Source organism: Sycon ciliatum, chromosome 1, assembly GCF_964019385.1.
Source record: "Sycon ciliatum chromosome 1, ocSycCili1.1, whole genome shotgun sequence".
Classification (NCBI taxonomy): Eukaryota; Metazoa; Porifera; class Calcarea; order Leucosolenida; family Sycettidae; genus Sycon; species Sycon ciliatum.
The window spans coordinates 14,003,844-14,022,299 of record NC_088643.1 but is presented as its reverse complement, the minus strand read 5'-3'; the positions used below and the strand labels follow the sequence as shown (position 1 = coordinate 14,022,299).

Genomic DNA, 18,456 nt, shown 5'->3' with positions numbered 1-18,456 from the left:
AATGTTATCATGATGTGAAAAGAGTCCGACCTTGGCTGCTGCTGCGTCGTCAAGTTTGCACAAGGCTCGAGCGATTGGCGCATACACTATTGGGTTTCCGCTTGACTCACGGCTCCTTGCCAAACAATGCCATGGTACGGCGATGCATTTCAGAAGCAGCATGATCTTTGTAGGCTGATGTTTTCAGGTGCCTTGAGCCAACGACGAAGGAGTCAGAAAAATTCTTGATGCTGCGAATTTTATCAGCAAAACGGGAACACATCTTACACTTCAAATTTTCGACAACGCTACGATCTGAGGGACTGCGCTCATACTCATAGCTCAGCCAAACAGAAGTAAATTGAAAGCTCCCTATCATACTCAGCAACCCACTTGTCACAAGAGGTCGTCTTGACTGCTCTGGGCTTCTTTCCAAGCTGAGCACCCGGAGTCAGCCGTACTTGGCTTTCTCTTGCCAGACGACATCACTAATGACTATGAGACAAAGGATTGACGTGCCTTTTCTTTTTTGTACTTTGCAAAAAAGTGCGCGGACACTTTGTCCGGATGTGTACAAAAACATCCGGAAACTGACCGTAAACGGTCGGAAATTGTCCGATGTCCGACCGTTATTTCGCGCCCTGCGAGTAGTAGGAATGGGGGGGGCGGGGAGTAGGGGGAGGGTAGGGATAGGAGTAGGGGGAGGGATAGGAGTATGGGGAGGGATAGGAGTATGGGGAGGGATAGGAGTAGGGGGAGGGATAGGAGTAGGGGGAGGGATAGGAGTAGGGGAGGGGGAGGGGTAGGGATAGGAGTATGGGGGGGGGGTAGTAGTAGGGGAGAGGGGTAGGGATGGGAGTAGGGGAGGGGGTAGGGATAGGAGTAGGGGGAGAGGGGTAGGGGTAGGGGTAGGGGGTGTAGGGGTAGGAGTAGGGGGAGAGGGGTCCCAAGTGGTCACAGACTAGAGGTATAGAAGTATAATCGCGCCACAAAATGCTTGGCCTTGCTGCTGGAACTGCAAGCCAGTCTGACATAGAGCAACACCAGACACATGGGAGGGGAGGGGTGTTAGATAAAAACAGTACCAGAGAAGGCTGTTTTACGCCAATGGGGATCACGGTCTTGCTTGGCTCCATGAGCACCCCATGATGTAACCCATTGGCACCAAACCCCCTCCGCTTAGAATCTATTCATGGTTGTTGGGGGAGGGGAGTCCGAAAAGGAGGCCCCAGCCATGGGTTTATAGTTCACATAGAACAAAGCCTCGTTGCCTGGGCTCAAAGAAAGTTTCACATGGACCGACACCGGCAAAAAGTGAAAGGACATGCTGAATTGAGAATCATCTATTCAATGTACCCGTACATATACTTGGACTCAGGAATGGCTCCGGTGTAAACAAAAATAGAAAAACAAACAAACAAGCCCCACTCCGGTTATGGCAAGGCACTACATTCATAATTATAACTTCGACACTGCAGAAAGAATAGAGACCGTAACACCCTTCACATCAAAGCAACGGGTGATCGGATCGGTTTCTAACCTGCGGCGCTGGCAAACATCAGAGGTGTCCACTCGCCGGAACCGCCAGGCATGTTCACGTCGACACGATGCTGCAACAGCAGCTGTAGGAACTCACTGCAGCAGTAGAACACAAAACATCAACAGCTGGGTTCATGTGCATGCTAAATCATACAAAAAAAACTCCATTCCACTCTCAGTATTCCAGCACTCCAGTGCTATAGTTGTGCTTTGTGAAATCAGACACAGAGTGCACATGTGGCACCCTCAACCTGCACGGCCCTTGACACCCTGGATGTGGTACGAATGCGGCTCGACGTACACATGTAAAAGAACTGCGATGTGAGCAGAACTGGTCCAGGGTGTCAAGGGCCGTGCAAGTTGAGGGTGCCACATGTGCACTCTGTGTTTGATTTCACAAAGCACAACTATAGCACTGGAGTGCTGGAATACTGAGAGTGGAATGGAGTTTTTTTTTGTATGATTTAGCACGGCTCGACGCACACATGTAAAAGACCTGCGATGTGAGCAGAACTGGTGCAGGGCGCCAGTTTTGCTCTTCAGGCCGGATTTCAGTGAGCGCAGCTGAAGTATTCCAGTGATGTAGTTAGACTTAAGTACATGCAGACTTGGGACAACACAGTCAAGGAGACCAAGTCACTAACTGTATGCAACGTAAAGTTCCACAACTGCACCCAACTCCAAACACCATCTTCGCGTAATGTTGTAGTGCGGGTCACTCAATTCTAATCGAGTGACTCTAGTTTAAATTTTAACTTGATGAAAGAAATTTCTTTGCTAGCCTTTAGCCTTGCCTGCCAAGAACTCATATTCCGCAAGTTAGCATAAAGAACTCTGTTTAATGACTTAGGGTTCGCTTACATGTAAAAGATCTTCCCAGCTGAAAGACTCACTTTCACATAACGTCATGATCAGCTCCCGACAACTAACACACATGTAGGCACTTTAGGGCTGGTGGTTCAGGCTTGAAGTCACAGCACACATCTTCATGGAGTACGTAGTATGCAGAGAGGTGTCCTAACTGAAGAGAAGCTATACCGTAGAAGCGTAAATTGAAGCCCAGGCGCTCTATTAGTTTTCAGAAGATGCATTCTGGGGGGGGGGGGGGGCTATTCGTGGGGGAAGACAGGCTTTATTTTAGAGACGGCTCTATCTGAGGGGAGGCCTTGTATTCATGCTTGTTTGGTAGCTAAGTTGCCTATTCTCAGTACAGAAGTTGCTTGATACAAGCTGTGATGTGGTAGTGCGATGACATCTCGAGTATTATTACAGTGCTAGTCTGTGTCTTGCTCACATGTTACCGGCAACACAGGCCAGATGGATGGCAGCGTGGCGTTGCTCATTGCGCTGGTTCACCAAGTCCTGCTTCTCGTCGCTACGGAGACTGTCGTCTTCCAGGAGTTGCCGTGCCATGGCGATGTCGCCACCCTGGGCTGCAATGCACAATGATGGTGATTGCTGTACGAGCATACAACACACACGCACATGTTGAATACAAAAACTGGCATGTTCAAGAGATCCGATTCAGACCTTCTGACCCTGGTTAAGAGGATGACGGCACGCGTGGAGGCGGCGTGACCTCACTGCCAAAAACTAGGATAAAGAGCGTTCCCCACCTCAGTCACCGCAGACCATATCTGCCTTGCCCTTAACAAAAGTCATGACTGCAATAGATCAAGGTCTGAAGACTGGCCTACTTTAATTTGCACATTGAACGCCTCATCATCGATGTACGGTGCAAGAAATGACCACCTTTCGGTGAGGTGTTTGGGGCTCTTCATTTTATTATACTATTTTGCTCATCATCTTCCACTGACCAATAGTATGAACTCTGAAAAATACATCATTTTGCTACTTTGCCGGCATATCAGCATGGTATCAGAAGAGGAGTATTTCGTAGAGTAGGGACTATTGGAAGAGAGAGAAAGAGAAAGAGAAAGAGAAAGAAAGAGAGAGAGAGAGAAAGAGAAAGAGAGAGAGAGGGAGGGAGAGAGCGAGAGAGAGAGATTGTGCGCACGTGTTCACACGGTCAGACATTGTAATAGTTTGCAGAGATTATCTCCTGCGTACCGTGTTCTTCAGCAAGTTGCACATCTCCGAGTTGTCAGTAAGGTTCAACGCAGTGAAACCAAGCTTATCTTGGGTGTCCTCTTTGGCACCAGCTTTGAGCAGGCACTGAGCAACCTCAACGCAGCCGGAAAGGGCAGCATAGTGCAAGGCAGTCCGTTGCTTTGACCCACCCTGCGTGTCAACACTGGCCTGTGACATATATAGACAGATAGTGAACGGTGTGAACAGTGAAGATCATGAACAGTGAGGAAAACTTGGATGCAGTGAATGGGATTTTCGGTCTTTGACCACTTGCTGGTGTGTTGATCTACTCACCTCCCACCGCTTTAGGAGCTCAGCGCATCTGCGCCCTTGATCCTTGAAGAGTGGTGGCGTTCCTACGGGTGCGGAAAACTTGGCCTCTAGCCGAGTCTGACGCGAACCGTGAATTTTGTTTAATGAACAGTGTCACTGTGGTGAAGCATGCACTGACATTCTCCTAGGAAAAGTTATTAGTTTGCATGCAATTTCAAATAATTAAAAATGACAAACTACCACATCGTCCGAAGTATAAGCCGCACTTTGAACACTCGAAATTCACCCAAAAAAGGGGGTGCGGCATATACTCCGATGATCAAATTCAAGGTGATAAATAGGATAGATGTCTGAAATCTGTGGGGAAAAAATGGGGAGTGCTGCTTATATACTTCAACGCGGCATATACTCCGGAAAATACGGTACTGGCTCGTTCAAGCTGAAACAGCCACTGACATGTTTCAGACGTGGTCATTTACCCCGAAGATGAGTGCATGAGAAATCTGCCAGGCAGGAGAGGGAAATATTATGTGTGATGACGTGATTGGAATTGCACTTAAAAACTACGAGGCAGGAGAGGGAACTATGTGTGATGACGTGATTGGAATTGCACTTTACTCTGTCATAACAGTCATGCATGAGCCTCGTATCACTGTTAGGTACTAGCAGGGAGAGGGGGGGGGGGGGGGAGGGGGTACCACTGGAAGCATTACTCAATGATGCCAGTGGACAGGTAGCGGCAAAACTGACAATAGTTCTTTACAGGTGATTGCAGGAGAAAACTGGTTGTTTTATCCAGTCCACTCAGTGGTGTTCAAATCTAAATCACTGTGATCTACTCTGACAGAGTGTGGGGTTAGTGTTGCTGGCAGGGGGATTCCCCCACTGCACTTGTCTCTTGTCCCGAGTTCAGGTCAACGCCATTCTACCCTCACTTACACCAGCATGGAGTAGTAACTTTACGACTTCTGCATGACCCGACATGGACGCAAAGTGCAGTGAGTTCTTATTTCTGGACAGCAACAGAAGTAGCAGCAGCAGCAGCAGGGACATAATGCACACTCAAGCCAGCACTGGCCCCAGGGTCGATTTTGATACCAACAAGCCAGAATCGCCAGATAAAGTCAACTATCGCAACATAGGCAACCTTTCCTCCCTATTTTATTTCCTTCTTGTAAGTTTGCCTTGGCCAACCCATAGCTGACCCATAGCTAACCCATAGCCAACCGTCCACGTCACCTCTGTATTGCCTTCGGTCACATCAACGTGTTCAGTAAACACAAAAAAATACAATCACCTACGGTTAACCTACTTAAACTCCCCCCCCCCCCCCCCCCCACACACACATACCTGACACAATATCATGACCCTCCCCCCCCCCCCCCCCCCTTCACCCTATACACACGTGCATCGCACAGGAAAGCTCACCTGAGTCCAATGCCATTGGGCGGCGTGTTGCAGGCCAGAAGTCGGCGGACCTCGTCTACATCACCGACTTCGGCAGAAGAGCATAGCAGAGGCACGTTTAGAAGCAGCTGCCTGCACGTCAACAGAACACGACAACACCATCCAGTCAGTTGCAGTGGTGACATGGCTGCTTATCATTTTTCTGTGGCTGCTTATCATTTTTATGGTAACAAAACAGTTGTCACCATTGCCTTAAAACTCATGTAGACCAGATCTGCTCTCTACCGATCGGTCCCGCAGTTATCAAATTCGCTTCCATCATACGGTCAAGTCTTTTCTTTTGTAACAATTTGTACTAGACATCCATACAGTACAATTATTCTGTACTCACTATTCAAAGTTCCCGCTCCGTTGTCATAGTAATGAGAACCCATCAGTTATACAAGAGTGCGTGCTCCAGTGATTCTTGCTTGTCTCTCTTTTGTCTTTCCCTTTCTCTAAGTCTAAACCTTCTACTTCTGCCAGATTCAATACTTCAGAAACTATAAAAACCTGTGTTCCACGAGTGTGACGGGACTGTGTGTTTAGCCGGGAGCTAACACTGGTGGCAGCGGTGGGATTCGAACGCACGCCTCCGTAGAGACTGGAGCATTAACCCAGCGCCTTAGACCACTCGGCCACGCTACCGTTTTCTTACGTGTCGGGAAAATTACCATCTTGTCCACACCACTTTCTATGCACCCCATGCTGTAGACAGCAAGCTGTAGCGGCCATAAAGGCCTCATCAGTACAGCTACAAGGTTTTTAAAAGCAAGCCGAGCTACCAGCCATGGTGCAAAGGAGGCACCACAGACATTAAGATAGCTCGTCACTCTAGCGCCAGAGGCTCTAACAACGAAAAGCAGCAGGCAATGCGTGATGCAGCAGCACTAGATTAGACCACTGTCTATGTATGAAGCTGCAGGAAACCTCACTACAGTGCATTTCAAAACTATAGACGCGTAGGGTTTTTGAAATATTTCAAATTTGGCTGGAACTTTTTGAGAATAGTTTTCGGAATATTGCTCAGGATCGCTCCACAATTACTCTCATATAGTTTCTAAAGGATTGGATAACAGACGCCCAATTTGGAAAAAATTATGCACAAAGTGATCACAGATTTTATGTGGTATAGATGCTGGCATAACGGTTTTTGCCTAGGTACGCGTCTATAGTTTTGAAATGGACTGTACTTTTGCCATTGCCGGTTAGCAGTACGGCTGCTACCGTTGCCTGACTGATACAAGCGTCACCATTGCCTGCCTAGCACGTATGTTCAGCTGCAACAAGATGTCCTTATAAGCCGTGGAAAGTAAGAGCATGACTGCGCGCACGTGTGTGTGTTTGTGTGTGTGTGTGTGTGTGTGTGTGTGTGTGTGTGTGTGTGTGTGTGTGTGTGTGTGTGTGTGTGTGTGTGTGTGTGTGTGTGTGTAACCACAAGCTGCTATGGCTTCTGCTGTAGCATCGCTATCATCGCCTCCGGCAATGGGCGTCCAATGGTCCAATGGTGTGTGTGTGTGTGTGTGTGTGTGTGTGTGTGTGTGTGCGTGTGTGTGTGTGTGTGTGTGTGCGTGAGTGGTTGCTTTTAGACTGACACACTGGGAGTGAAAAAACGAGGCAGAATAAAAGAAAGAAAACCAAGTATCCACAGCAGAATAAGAACTAGACGGACGGACGAAGGGACAGGCGAACATGCATAGACAGACAGGCAGACACACACACACACACACACACGCACACACACACACACACACACACACACACACACACACACACACACACACACACACACACACACACACACACACTTGTGTGCAGGTCGGAGTACTGACATATATTTGATATTTGATATTGTGAGTAGGCACAGACCTCATCTTGTGCGACGCGGCACCTTGAAACAGCAGGTGTGCGTTCCTGTCCGTGATCTCCACCCTCGCTCCATGCTGCACCCACAGTCAACATCCAGGAAAGGCAACAGTCATATTACAAACAAATGCACAATTTTCGAAATGCAGTGTGGGCACAAACACAGCTGCTAAATAGAGAAGCTGATGCCAAAAGCAGCAACGTAGCGCCAGACGACGAGCCCACATGTTACCTCCACTGAATCAGTCTGTAAACCCGTAGTTTCTATTTAAACCTGGCTGATTTCTTACTCCCTATCTTCGGCCTTTTCCGGACTCAAATGTGGCAAGGAAGAAATGCACTGGTCACACAATGCAGGATGGACAGTAACTGTTGTTTTCAGTACGAGTATGTCTACCATTATACGTGTCGGGCACCGGAAGGTAAGGGTGCTTGTTTGGGATGAAGGGTCTGTGGTGTGCAGGTCCGGTTACCTCCATGCAAGTGATCGGGTTGCAGAGACTTGAAAGTTGTAATCTCCATATTCTACGCAATGCACGCCATCACAGAGAGTCTGTACACGCTGAGCATGCACCGAGTGTGAGTCACACCACCCTAGGACAAAACATCACGAGAGGCTGCACGCTTGAAAAGGCGAAGTGGAGACAAAAATCATAACATTGGCGGGGGGGCACCGGGCAGCGGGGAGTGATACGACGCGGGGTGTGGGGTGTTCCCGTAGGAATTTTCGGCCAACAGGACGCGTTTCAGCGCTCTTTTATTGCTTCTTTGGATGAATGGGGAGGGCCATGGTGATACTAGTCGTACCCTCCCAACTTGGGGCCTCGATTTAACAGTACAATACCAATATCACCAATACGGGGTTAAACCCCTTCTTGAATTCTTTTTTAGGCCATAAAAGGTCAATTTATAAACAGAAAATACTGCAATGCGAAAAGAGAACAATGATAACTGCACACTATTGCCCAAATGCGTAATCTTGTACAAAACATAACAATACCTCCAACAGTAGTCTTGCAATTTCCATATTGTCATGCTTCACCGCCATCATTAGGGGTGATTCCTGGGACGAATTGTCTCCGTCATTCGCCTTACAGACAGAATAAGAGAGGGAGGGAGATAGAGAGAGAGAAAGGGAGGGAGAGAGAGAGAGAAAAAAAGAGAGAGAGAGAGATAGAGAGAGAGAGAGACAGAGAGAGAGACAGAGAAAGAGAGAGAGAATATTGGGGAAAGACAATGAGGAGGGGGATATTGAACATAGGAGCGGGAAGGACAAATTGGGCGATTGGGGAGGGGGAGAGAGAGAGAGAGAGAGAAAGAGAGAGACAGAGACAGAGAGAGAGAGAGAGAGAGAGTTAGAGAGAGAGAGAGAGAGAGAGAGAGAGAGAGAGAGAGAGAGAGAGAGAGAGAGAGAGAGAGAGAGAGAGAGAGAGAGAGAGAGAGAGAGAGAGAGAGAGAGAGAGAGAGAGAGAGAGAGAGAGAGAGAGAGAGAGAGAGAGAGAGAGAGAGAGAGAGAGAGAGAGAGAGAGAGAGAGAGAGAGAGAGAGAGAGAGAGAGAGAGAGAGTTAGAGAGAGAGTTAGAGAGAGAGTTAGAGAGAGAGAGAGAGAGAGAGAGAGAGAGAGAGAGAGAGAGAGAGAGAGAGAGAGAGAGAGAGAGAGAGAGAGAGAGAGAGAGAGAGAGAGAGAGAGAGAGAGAGAGAGAGAGAGAGAGAGAGAGGGTGAGATGAGAGAGAGAGAGAGAGAGAAATAGAGAGAGAGAGAGAAAGAGAGAGAGAGGGGATGAGAAATTGAGCAATGGGGAGGAATCTCTCCCAGACTGTGTATCACATACACCCCTGTGTGACATCAAACACCTTTGGAATAGTTCCAGGAATGAAGAGCTTTAGCATGCTCTTCACTTGATAGGAGGCACCCATCACAGACGGTATTCTGAGTGATGTACATGGTTTATAACACACCTCCAATTTCTTCAATGTTCCAAGGTTCCACTGCATCCCATTTTAGGGGCCGTCCGTAAATATCGATGTTTTTTTAGAGACGATATTGGTGCTTCTCTCCCTTGACCCCCTCCCCCCAGAAGACGCACATGTACATCTAGATCATGGAATCAATATTTTTGGATGCTCATTTTTTTCCTTTTTTTGTCAATAATATGAACCCAAGATGGCAAGTTTGCTGGCGCGCTAGCGCTACCCGTGCAGTACAACTCATCGTACAAAAAGCGTTCAAAGTGCAACTCATCGTGTACTGGTGTAGCCAAAGCGGCTACGCTCGGGCTTGAATTTTTTCAAATCCTTGTTCAGACACAGCAATCGAGCTATGTCGTTGCTGTGTCATCTTCTATGTGCCATGCGCTACTTGATGTACCAGCCTGCTATGTCAGATACCGCCAACCATGCATCGACGAGGCGCCAGGCGCGAACTGATGGTGGTGGTGGTGAGAAGGAGAGCTCTGTGCCAGAACTGTGCAGCTTAGAGAGCGTGTTTGGGCAGGCGTGTGTTAACCGCCATATTGCCAGGTGTGTCTTTACCACCATATTTCATCAACCATAAGTACAGCTGCAGTGGTGTCTTCAAATTCATTCTCCCGAGTTAAGCTCCGTATGAAGACATCCAAGAAGAAGATTGCCTGATGAGTCCAGCAGGGACGAAACGTACGTCGCAATCGAGCTATGTCGTTGCTGTGTCATCTTCTATGTGCCATGCGCTACTTGATGTACCAGCCTGCTATGTCAGATACCGCCAACCATGCATCGACGAGGCGCCAGGCGCGAACTGATGGTGGTGGTGGTGAGAAGGAGAGCTCTGCGCCAGAACTGTGCAGCTTAGAGAGCGTGTGTGGGCAGGCGTGTGTTTACCGCCATATTGCCAGGTGTGTCTTTACCACCATATTTCATCAACCATAAGTACAGCTGCAGTGGTGTCTTCAAATTCATTCTCCCGAGTTAAGCTCCGTATGAAGACATCCAAGAAGAAGATTGCCTGATGAGTCCAGCGGGGACGAAACGTACGTCGCAATCGAGCTATGTCGTTGCTGTGTCATCTTCTATGTGCCATGCGCTACTTGATGTACCAGCCTGCTATGTCAGATACCGCCAACCATACATCGACGAGGCGCCAGGCGCGAACTGATGGTGGTGGTGGTGAGAAGGAGAGCTCTGTGCCAGAACTGTGCAGCTTAGAGAGCGTGTGTGGGCAGGCGTGTGTTTACCGCCATATTGCCAGGTGTGTCTTTACCACCATATTTCATCAACCTTGTTCAGACAGTGAAGACTGGAAACTCTTGTGGAGTTCGTCCGTGTTTGTTCGCACTGCCTCTACGTCTTGAAAAAGGTCTCCTGCAGGCATCGTTCGGCCGATTTCCACAATCAATAGCTCATTCTTTTGCTCTTGAAATTCGCCATGGGCGTACAGCTTCCAATTTTTGATTTTGTTCTTGTGTCGCGAGTTTTAGCTCCGCGAACGGAAGCTGGTTTCACATTTCTTGTATGGCCATTTAGACGTCCGCGTGCAGGGATCGGCGAAACTTCAGATATTTACATCGATATTTTTCTGATGCTCGAAAAGACGCACATGGCTCAACCCCCCTCCCCCCCCAGACGCACCAATATCGTCTCTAAAAAAACATCGATATTTACGGACGGCCCCTTAGTTATATCCTAATCAATATCACCACCACCATCACCACCACCACCACGGTCATGCACTGCAACTCAAGAAGATAATAATTATTGTTCTTGAATTGCGTTGTCACAAGACCTTGGTGATTTTGGAAATAGTGAAAACATTCAGCATAAGTGCAGGCTTATAATTGGTTCTCCGAAACACGGAATACCCGGAACTCATTCAGTCTCCCACACGCTGCCTCCACCCTATTCACTAGATCCCCGATCTTTGCTGGCTACGTGTTTTGGGCAACATTACCAACGCAGGCCAAGACCAGCACGTCGATGGATAATTTTGTTGCTAAAATCTCTGCTCAATTATAGGTTTCATGTATTTGCATGACATCCTGGTGGTTTGTCTCCTCCTTTGCCTTCTTTGCCTTTTATTCGTATTCTTTTATCTGTTTTACTGCTGTGGTTGGCTTTCACCCTTGTCTCAGTTTTACTGGCCGTCATCATGATGTGCCATGAGATAATGATATAAATACAACAAACAAAGTGTATGCTATACTGCACCTGTGCCCCCTCCGCCAGCAGAAGAGAGACCATGTCCACGTTTGATTGCGCTACGGCCACGTGTAGCAGTCCAACCGTCTGGAACGCTCGAGACCTCAGATACAGCCTTTCATGCCTAGCAAACACAAGCCGCATAATGTGCAGAGAAAAAAAATTGCAAAAAAATCACGTGAAAAATTGCAAGTATTATTTTTATTTTTATTTATTTCTGCACCTCGTGGCATGTCAAGACAGCCAATTGAATTGAGGAGAGGGTGAGACCAACCACGGAAGAAGAGAAAAAAGAAAATGAAGAGCACGTACACAAAGTGGAAAGGGATTAGCAACTTACAAAGCAATGGGGGGGGGGGGGAAGTACCTGACAAATATTCGCAAGCGCTCACCAGGGAAATGCGAAGGATGTTACCATGGTTACTAGTGCATCAAGGTACTTTTGTTTGCACCAAGTCACTTTCACTTTTACGTTATAATTACGATCCAGTGCCGAGACACCGGCAATCGTTGCTCAGTGACTGTCCGGTGCAGTACAACACCTGTCTGACTGGCTACGGCAGCGTGGCTTAATTCTGAATGAAACGAAAACACAAATCCTACCAATCCCTCCTCACAGAGCACCACCCTTTGCCCTACGCGTGACATGCAATAGTCAAGATCTGCCGGTGGTACCATCGGCCAAGTATCTAGGCTTACATTTGCTGATGAAGAGAAAATTGTTGGGACATGCCCAAATAAACAGGTGAAGGAGAATTGATCTTCGCAGCACAGAGATCAATTGGTATGAGCGTCGAGAGAAGTCAAATGAGTAAATGGCTGCGTTGGAGTGTGCAAAGTCTTAGACAGGAGAAAAGTCGGATAAAAACCATTGGAATTTAACTTTGAATATACCTGCGCACTTATAATTTAACGGGCAACCAGCTCATTAGGTCAGTTCAAAGTATCTAACCAGATAATGTAGCTCCTGGATTTATTCGCTTGTTCTTTCTTGTTCCGAAGTTTTTTGGCGGAGATCATGTGTAGCCGGATTTGGGGTGTCCTCTCACTGCATTTCCAAGCCACAGCAATACGGTAGAGTGCAAATTATCTGCACCCGCCGGGGCGCAGGCTGTCTCCAGGAGGTACGGATGAGAAGAATGTTCGGATAAGGGAGCAGTCACACATCTATATAAGGCATGCATACTCCAGCATGATTTCATCATGTTCCATTCTCTTCAGCAGTACAACAGGAACTTGTCGCACTCCAGCTCCTCAAACTGACACTATCGTTCAAACAACGCTACTATAGCCACCAATCATCATTCCGCCACAGACAACACGAGAAGGACACCCGCCTATCGCAGTACGTCTGGGCCAAGAAGGATGAAGGCAAGGCATGCAGCATTCAATGGGCGGTACACCACAGAGCAGCGGCTTACAGCAACAAAAGCAAAAGGTGCAACCTGTACCTGGCGGAAAAATTGGCAAGCACCTCTCTCTCTCAACAAGAGGAGTGAGCTTGTGTCAAAGTGTCGCCGCGAGAATAAGTACTACCTTCGGAACTTCAAACCATCCACAGCCATCACCTAATTAAGTAAGAGACAACCGGCTCCAGTGGTTGTCACCTTTCACCACTGCTGTCATTCACAACTTTTAGATTTGCGCCATGATGCAGCCATTCACACTTTGCTTTGTGAGTATATAAACCAATACTGATCCAGATTTATCATTACTGTTTTCTAATGATCGCTTAGTGCGTGAAACTCGGACTTAAAACATTTTCTCTGTCCTCTTATTGTTTGACACTATCGTTATACAATGTAAAGAACTCTTCCTCTCCTCTCCTCCATGCGCTCTCACAGCTGACTCACTGCTACCCTCGGTAGCCATTACACACACCAACAGCCATACAAGGAAGGGTTGCAGGTAGATACTGAAATTCCTCCTGACAGCTGTTTCGCCTTCATAAGGCTCATCAGAGAAGGTGATATTGAATAGGATGATATCAGGTGGAGATGGTCAGATTTATACTACAAAACATGGGCGCAAGATTACGGGCGAAGTGTGAGAATGAGAAGTTACAATTCTCCAGCAACACAGTACCAGGGGTTCCAAGAAAATGGCAGGTGAGAACTTCAATCACAAGCTGCTAACATTAATTTTCTAACGGCTAGGTGTAGTTTAGTAATTTTTGCTTGTGATTGGATTACTCACCTGCCATTTTCTTGGAACCCCTGGTACTGTGTTGCTGGAGAATTGTAACTTCTCATTCTCACACTTTGCCCGTAATCTTGCGCCCATGTTTTGCAGTATAAATCTGACCATGTCCACCTGATATCACCCTATTCAATATCACCTTCTCTGATGAGCCTTATGAAGGCGGAACAGCTGTCAGGAGGAATTTCAGTATCTACCTGCAACCCTTCCTCGTATGGCTGTTGGTGTGTGTAATGGCTACCGAGGGTAGCAGTGAGTCGGCTGTGAGAGCGCATGGAGGAGAGGAGAGGAAGAGTTCTTTACATTTTATTGGCCGAATAGTACCCGGTTCACCATTTGAAATTGCTATTGTTATACGGTTGACTTTAACCTGCAGTAGTACATCTTGTGCTTCGCTTGAATGGTGCTCCGATTGGGAAAAATCAGCAATAACTTCGAAAAATTTGGTATTTTTTCATTGTCCAGCACAATCAGGCGATCCGGATAATCGATCATCCGAATAGCGGTAGTTGACGTCCGGATAATGAGATATTCTAGTGAATATAGTGGGAATATCGAATCAGAAATACTTGTACGGAGTGCATGCTTCATACTGCGTTACTGTTGCGTAACCATTAGGCGACTTCAGTTGACAAAGAGATGCGTACCTTGTCTGGGCATGACGCTGCAGGAACTCTCGCCACCTCTCTCGCCGTGTGCCTATCGCAAACGGCGATCTCATACGCCGCTGTAGGCGCTCACTGGTCTCTTCCTCGAATGACGGACATGGCTGCTGGTCCGTGATGTCCAGGTCAAGACCCCTCGTGAGCTCGGTGGATGTTTGTCGCAGCAATAGACACGGATCACCTGCACCTTGGAGCAAGAAGCAACACGCACACGGAACGAGAAAACACAACTAAGCAACAGAAGCGCAGAGGTTCTGAGTGCCAGTCGCTCAGTTGTCTATTACGGTGACCACATGCAGAGGCATACATCTAAAAGCATGCATCCTGTTCAAGACTTTACAGGGCGGCAGGAACGGGATTTCAGGCGGGCCGGCTAAATGAGATACTTGATGGGAAATGAACGTTATTTGATATACCCGTTTGCACGATTTGGGTAGGTCATTGTTTTTGGGCTGGCCAGACCGGGTTCCTATGACCCTGCTCAGCCAACATTCATCCCTGTCGCATGATATGCACGTGTACATGAGCACAACAAGGGCAGTGCAGCATGATCAGTATGCGCCTAAGAACACCCCTGCAAGCACTGATAGAGTTCCAGGATCACAACTGACGGGGAAATCCCTTTCATCATGCATGCTCCGGCTAGCAACCCTTGTCGAAATTTGCGTGAACACGGCATCGTTGCCTGCACATTTCGCGACTTCACGAAGGCCAATGTAGACAACGGCAACGAGGACAATTGCTATGACAAGACTAACAAGGCCCACCACTATAATTATCATGAACAGTAGCATCAGTAGCAGCAGCAGTAAGAAAACAGCAGCAGCAGCAACAGCAGCAGCGGTGGGAACAACAGCACAACAACAACAGCAGAAGTAGCAGTAGTATCAGGAAAGGCTGCAGCAGGAAGGGCATCAGTACTTGAAGTAGGAACCAGGCGCGTGCGCCGGTGCCCTTTAATGGGGGGGGGGGGTTCCGGGGGCCTCCCCGTGAAATTTTTCAAAAAATGAAGCAAAATCTTGCATTTTGAGGGAAAAAAGGGGGGTTCCGGGCACCCAGGAACCCATACGGGGCACGCACCTGGGAACAATACTGTCCTTACCATCAAGACCACTGTGCTCCTTGGCTGCATCAAGCACCGCCGACAAGACAGTCGCGTCGTTGTTACGCACGGCAGCAAACAGACGCTTCCTGGCCAGTTCAGGCGGTGTCAAAGGAATGACTTGAAACTGTACTCGTCCCACACTGAACTTGGCCCCCCAGCATAGCTTAACAGGCTCACTTAGCAATTCTGATCGTTGTTCTTCATCCCCTTCATCACTTCCATGCAGTATTACAGAACATCCAGGCTGGCAGCTTAGCCAAAAGCGTCCTCCACCGCTAAGATCCTGCAAAGTCAACCGAGCCCGGCCGCCGTCAGCCGGAGACAACATACTTGCTGAGCTGGGATTATCAGACCTCCACTCGATGTGGGCATGTTCAGGCTGGACCAGAGTTAGCTCTGGCAGACAAAGAGCACAACCCTTGCTAGATCCAATGGTGATGCCCCACGGCCCTACGTAAAACTTATCCTTGGACATTGCTCGAAACACCCTCGCTCCAAGCTCCACGCCATTGTCTTCTTCCGCGTCCGCACTCGGCTCACCTTCTCTGGAGTCAACCGCGGAAACGGTTTCATTCTGGACAGTACCCGCCGCAACTTCGGACGCACTGGATGTTTCCGTTATTGCGGCCGTCGATTCTGGTGTCGTTCTTGGTGTAGCCGGTTTTGGAAGAATATTCACTATTTTCAACTGGAAAAATGAGTTGTGAATCGGCTCACCATGCGCTAGCCCTTCATCTGGAGAAAGCGAAGAAGAAGAAAAGAAGGAAGAGCCATGAATGTGTGCATGGACATGAAACTACTTAGACCTACGGTGATATTCACTCACATGCTTTTCATGCATCCATGCACAGCCCTATAGTCACTCTCTATCCACCCTATATCCACCCCATATTCACCGGTAGCATTTTTCTTTAATCAAAATCGCTTGCACATGATTGATCAAATCTTGATCCCGTGCTTCGATGTGATTGGTCAACTATTTTGGCCGCGCAGGTCTCCTGATCCGACTAGCCGAGTCATTAGCTGCTACAAAGTCTAGCTGATCTCCACAGCCCATGGCTCATTTCAATCTTGCACTAGTACAGGACTACACTGTGCTGTACTGTCGATCTCAAACTAGAATATGCCGAAGATGCGTTTGACAACGAAGGCGGCAATCGTGCAAATAGAGGCAGGTGAATATCACCCTAGGGATACAGACAACTTTGCGTACAACGTCACTCGGCGGGGCATCAGAAAATTGTCCTTATTCGCGAAGTGTCCTTATACCCAAAGTCTCATTATAATATAAGGCCATCATTTTTTATATCTATATTTCGCGTCAGTTAAAACTTCCAGAATCATATGCGAGAGGTGGAAAAAAATAAAAAGTTGCAAAATAAAAAAGGCTCATCAGATGTGTATAGAACTGTACATAGCACAATAGCTCGTGCATGGTGTACATCCGAAAGAAAAATCGTACATCCAAGCACAAAATCTGTATCACTTTGGACAGAGGAGGCAACCGTTGGTGCCCTTGCTTCTCTGGATTATTGTACTCAGCCTTCGGCAGCGGTGCAAAGAGCTCCGGAACGACGCATCCTCTCAGCTTGAGGCGATCGATGCGGTCTGTTGTAAAATTAATGTTGTAAGCTCATAGAATACTGCTCGCAGATGCCGAACAAACGATTTACCAACGCTGGCCTCGAGGCCATTTCTGAATCCCAGCTTCGCCATATGCAACCAGTCCACACTGATGACTCGCACGATCGTACACTACAGTCCATTCAGAAAAAGATGGACTTCTAGCTTTTGGCCATAAATGGGTCAAACGTTGAGTTTTTTTAGATTTTTTTCTGCAACCCCCTATGGAATCCTCTTCCAATTATGTTTCTGAAGTCTATTTCTCCAAAAAGCAAGCCATGGGAAGAATAAGATTTCGGCCAGGTTTTACCCCAAGAGCGCTGAATAGGGAAAACCAATCAAAATCCAGGCTGTTTGACCCTGCCTGCAACAGTGCATTGTACGGTTCGAACCCCAGTTCAGGTACCCCTTTTGGACCCTTTTTCAAATTTCAAGTTTCACAGCACTGCACTGTGTACGATAAAATCTTGAAAATCGCCTAATACGGGAGCTCGCCAGAGCCAGGGCCCATCTTTTTGTGAATGGACTGTAACTGTGCATGGTGGATATTTTAATTTTTTTCCGAAAAAATCAAAAAAGTATGCGTGCGGACGACGCCAAACATAGATATAAAAAATGATGGCCTAATGAGACTTTGGGTACATATTGTGTACAGAAGTATACAGCTAGGCTTTACTTTGCTCTGGGCATGGAAATTTTGTCGTTATATCCGCAGTCGTTCTTAGCGAAGTTGACTGTAAGTCTAATATTACCTTCAGCCTCGTGAGTATCAGGTCTGATGTTCACCACGTTTACAAACCTCGGGGGACCTCGGTTTGTATACTAGTGAATATCAGCCCACACTCACTTCGGCTTCAGGTAATATTATAGATAGAGCTATGCACAGACATGACTTCAAAGAAGCATGCATGTGTGTGTGTGTGTGTGTGTGTGTATGTGTGTATGTTTGTTTTTGTTTTTTACAAAGACCACTTAAATGCCAAACATGAGATGCAGCTAGGGGAAGCACGTGTGTGTGTGTGTGTGTGTGTGTGTGTGTGTGTGTGTGTGTGTGTGTGTGTGTGTGTGTGTGTGTGTGTGTGTGTGTGTGTGTGTGTGTGTGTGTGTCACTAGGCAGGCATTGGACTTGGTTAGTCACTGAATGCACTGCATTCTGCACACTCTCAATACTGGTGTTCGAATATGATGAGTCAGCCACTAATGAGATAATTGTGAAAAATTGTCTGAACGTCCTTCTTTGTGGATCGGCAAGCTGCACCCTCGAGCAGGATGCACACTCTGCGCTAAGTGGAATCTTTCCATCTTTCAGTACATAAATTATGGTCTATCTAGAAGGTGACCTATGGCCAGCGGATTGACCAACGTATCTCCTGCTGCAGATGTCTTGATGAGATCATAGCTGATACTTTGAAACCTGAGTACGCCAAATCCATGGTTACGCCATGTATCACGAATGCTTCGCCTCATCCCCGGGCAGAAGCTGTATCGTGCTACACTC

At 47.5% G+C, this 18,456-nt stretch overlaps 1 protein-coding gene and 1 non-coding gene across 5 annotated transcripts in view; both read right to left on the bottom strand.

Moving 5' to 3' along the window:
- The window catches only part of LOC135814569 (ankyrin-3-like), a 41,872-nt gene that overhangs the window by 19,716 nt on the left and 3,700 nt on the right, over positions 1 to 18,456 (bottom strand). For 2 of the 4 annotated variants that reach the window (XM_065327731.1, XM_065327707.1), the window contains exons 2-11: positions 15,333 to 16,070; positions 14,213 to 14,417; positions 11,376 to 11,490; positions 8,195 to 8,284; positions 7,198 to 7,271; positions 5,311 to 5,421; positions 4,822 to 4,894; positions 3,589 to 3,777; positions 2,813 to 2,976; positions 1,520 to 1,614 (exon numbers count right to left, since the gene is read on the bottom strand). In XM_065327731.1, the coding sequence (XP_065183803.1) occupies positions 1,520 to 1,614; positions 2,813 to 2,976; positions 3,589 to 3,777; positions 4,822 to 4,894; positions 5,311 to 5,421; positions 7,198 to 7,271; positions 8,195 to 8,284; positions 11,376 to 11,490; positions 14,213 to 14,417; positions 15,333 to 16,070 (1,854 nt within the window). The remainder of the gene's footprint in view (positions 1 to 1,519; positions 1,615 to 2,812; positions 2,977 to 3,588; positions 3,778 to 4,821; positions 4,895 to 5,310; positions 5,422 to 7,197; positions 7,272 to 8,194; positions 8,285 to 11,375; positions 11,491 to 14,212; positions 14,418 to 15,332; positions 16,071 to 18,456) is intronic. The other 2 variants (XM_065327714.1, XM_065327723.1) reach the window with 2 other exon arrangements.
- Trnai-aau (transfer RNA isoleucine (anticodon AAU)) lies at positions 5,895 to 5,976 on the bottom strand. Its single transcript has one exon. It is a non-coding gene; the product is annotated as a tRNA-Ile (tRNA).